The following is a 2,941-nucleotide window of genomic DNA, read 5'->3' on the forward strand; positions in this document are numbered from 1 at the left end:
GCATCACTTCAGGTGTCCGACCACACGACAACACTGAGAAATGCTCCAATGCGGAGTCAGTGCAGAGCTCAGTCACAACGTGATCAGTGTGGGAAGACAACAGAGTCCAGCTCTGCAGGCCTGGTGCATGCTGGGATGCTTTCAACACGCCCACTCCACCACAGCTTGCTTTTACTTTGTATATGTGCTGCTCATGGATGGATCAGGACAGGCCCTGACACAGACGTGTAGATAACCCCCTACGAGACCCTCAGGCTGAACTCTGCTGATGTCTGGTTGGTTGTCTCTTGGCAGACCGACTCTAATACACCGACTTGTGTTTGTGGTCACCGTCAGTAATTAAACGTGTAGAGACCCGCAACGTGTCTGTGCAGCCTCGTACAACGTCCAAACACTGGTTCCGCTCCTCTCCCCCGAGGCACATCTCCACCTCCCACCACCACACTGAAAGCAGACGCCAATCAGCGCGGTTGCTATGGAAACTGGGGCGGTCCGGCAGCGAGGCAGCGCTCGGCTCCGCGTCTCCCCGCACACAGAAGCAGATCTGATCGGCGGCAGGTGCCACGTCGAGGTGAGCTTTGTTTCTATAATCAGCTCCAAAGCATCAGCTACAGGCGCCTGATGACATCATCACTGCCTTGCTGACGTCATCTTTAGTGTGGACAGGTGGGTTTTTAAACGCAAGGCGACAGTAAATCCAGATATCTCGGTGAAACGTGCATTTCCATTCATGATTTCCTTTCTGTACCGTGAGTTTATTGGGGCCAGCGACCTGTTGTGGAGCTTTCAGGTGTTTCTGTGAAATCCTGTAGTGATCTCTCTCATCATCTGCTACCTGGGGTCTGCTTTACATCCAGGACACAGCTCTGAATCCAAGTACAGTATCTCTTCTGTTCCTCTCCGCCTGAGTCTCACCAGCAGGTTGCTGCTGTTTTAGACCTGATATAAAGTTTGTTTGTTGGAATCAAACATTAAAGATGTGCTCTCTCAGTTAAATGATCAGTTTTCCATTTGTCCATCTCTGGTGACTTTTCTTCCTCAACCAACACTTGACTTTTAGATATTTTCGTTTCAGCCTGTCACTGTGCTTTTATGTGAATGTATTATTTATACAAATGATCACAGACGCAGAATCGCATTGAGTTCTCCAGTAAGAGGAGCAGCTCTCTTCACACACTTTACCCTAAAGCTGACATTTAGTTCTTTTTTATGAATCTCTCTGGAGATGATGAACCACCCTCGCTGTGAGCTTGTGGGGTGGGTGGTCTTTTGTCTTAGCATGGCCCCATATAGGACACATGCTCTCAGTATTTATTTAAATAGGGAGCTGATGCTTTTAACCTCCACAGAAACAAATGAGATGCCATCTAAAACCGTAGGTCTGTGCTTGAAGAGTCCTACACAAATCAGGTTAGTCGTGTTTTCATGGTAAACATGCTGCCATATCCATATACTTCAGCTGCGGAGTCAGAGCGCGCACAGTAAACATCAGGTGGTGTTGACAGAGCTGCAGGCTTTCTGTTTCAGCTCAGCTGCTGCTCCATCTGTCACAGATCCACAGCCTTTATCTGCTGCTTTGTCTGTTCTGCAGGGTCCTGAGCAGCAGATGGTTCATCAGCAGCTGACTGTGGACAGAGGAGCCGAAACAGGAGGTGTGAAAATCATCTAGCTTCACCGTGGAGACAGACCATGGTGACAGAGGACGGACAGGACGCCCAGCGAGCAGAGACAGTCGGTCTGAAGAGGAAGCTGACGGGTCCTCGGAGGCTGCTGCTTGGAAAAACCAGGACCAGGAGTGTGGGGGAGGACAGACCTGAAACGATAAAAGACAAGATGGGAAACAGCGATGGGGACGACTCCTCGGCTGCTGCAGCAGAGACCGGAGCCACCGAGCTGGACGAAGAAGTTTTATTGGAAGTAAACAGAGAGAGACGCTGTGAGGACACGGGTGATGACGATGCCGTCAGAAACAGGAAGGTGAACAGACACAGGTGGTGGAGGAGGTTCACCTCGGTGCCGGTTTGTATCAGGAGACAAAAGAAGAAGATGGAAGAAAGATCAGAGAAACAGCAAAATCAAGAGGCAGATGCTGCTTTATTAAACACCACAGAAGAAAACAGTGAGCAGGTTTCTCAAGAGAAGAAGAGGTTTAACATGAGGATGATGCTCAAAAGGTTCGTGACTTCATCCGAAGTCCGGACTCACGAGCTGACGAGAGAGTCTGATGAGAAAGACGGTGACAAATCGTCACTGACCTTCCAGAACAAACTGAGAAGGTTCTTCACCAGAGGAGGGAGGAGCAGATTGTCCGGAGTCCCTCTGGAAAACATGGAGGAGGTGATGAAGATGGAGGAGGCTCCGTGTCCATCTGATGCTCAGGTAGACAAATGTTCCAACAGGGATGGAGCTGATCTCAGCTCAGAGGTTGTGACTGTCATGGCAGAGATGAACGTCCAGCGGACTGAGGATCGAGTTGTAGCAGAGGATCCAGAACCATCTCCACCCAAAGAGGAACTGGAAGGTGACGACACCGAGGAGGGTTTGATGAACTCTACAGACAGATCACAGCTGATCCACACTGACAGTGAGGTTATCAGAGTCACCCTGGACTCAGACAAGCCTCCTGTTCGTGGCTTAGTCGAGGATGTATCGTTGGAGAAAGATGAGGTTTTCGTTGTCGTCCTGGACATCGATGGTCACCTGTCAGCCTCCACTGTTTCACCTGAGGAGGCCTGTGAGGCGCATCATGAGGAGAAGATGGATCAAACTAACTCACAGCCCTTTCAGCCACTGACCAACGGACCCTCCATCCGGATCGAGCTGGTTCCTCCAGATGACATCAGTCTGGAGGATGAAGAGGAGGAGTGTTGGGAGGGTGGATCCTCCTCAGAGAACCAGAACCACCTCCTCCTGCTGCTTGGCACCGACCACAGTGAGCGGC

At 50.5% G+C, this 2,941-nt stretch overlaps 1 protein-coding gene across 1 annotated transcript in view; it reads left to right on the forward strand.

Annotated features, from left to right (window-relative positions):
- The first annotated feature begins 39 nt into the window (after positions 1–39).
- LOC109974472 (uncharacterized) overlaps positions 40–2,941 on the forward strand; it is a 3,412-nt gene continuing 510 nt past the window's right edge. Inside the window, exons 1-2 of the mRNA XM_020624675.1 lie at positions 40–571; positions 1,592–2,939. Coding sequence (XP_020480331.1) covers positions 1,690–2,939 — 1,250 coding nt within the window. The 5' untranslated portion in view covers positions 40–571; positions 1,592–1,689. The remainder of the gene's footprint in view (positions 572–1,591; positions 2,940–2,941) is intronic.

The sequence above is a fragment of the Monopterus albus genome, unplaced genomic scaffold (assembly GCF_001952655.1).
Source record: "Monopterus albus unplaced genomic scaffold, M_albus_1.0 scaffold334.1, whole genome shotgun sequence".
NCBI classification, from domain to species: Eukaryota; Metazoa; Chordata; class Actinopteri; order Synbranchiformes; family Synbranchidae; genus Monopterus; species Monopterus albus.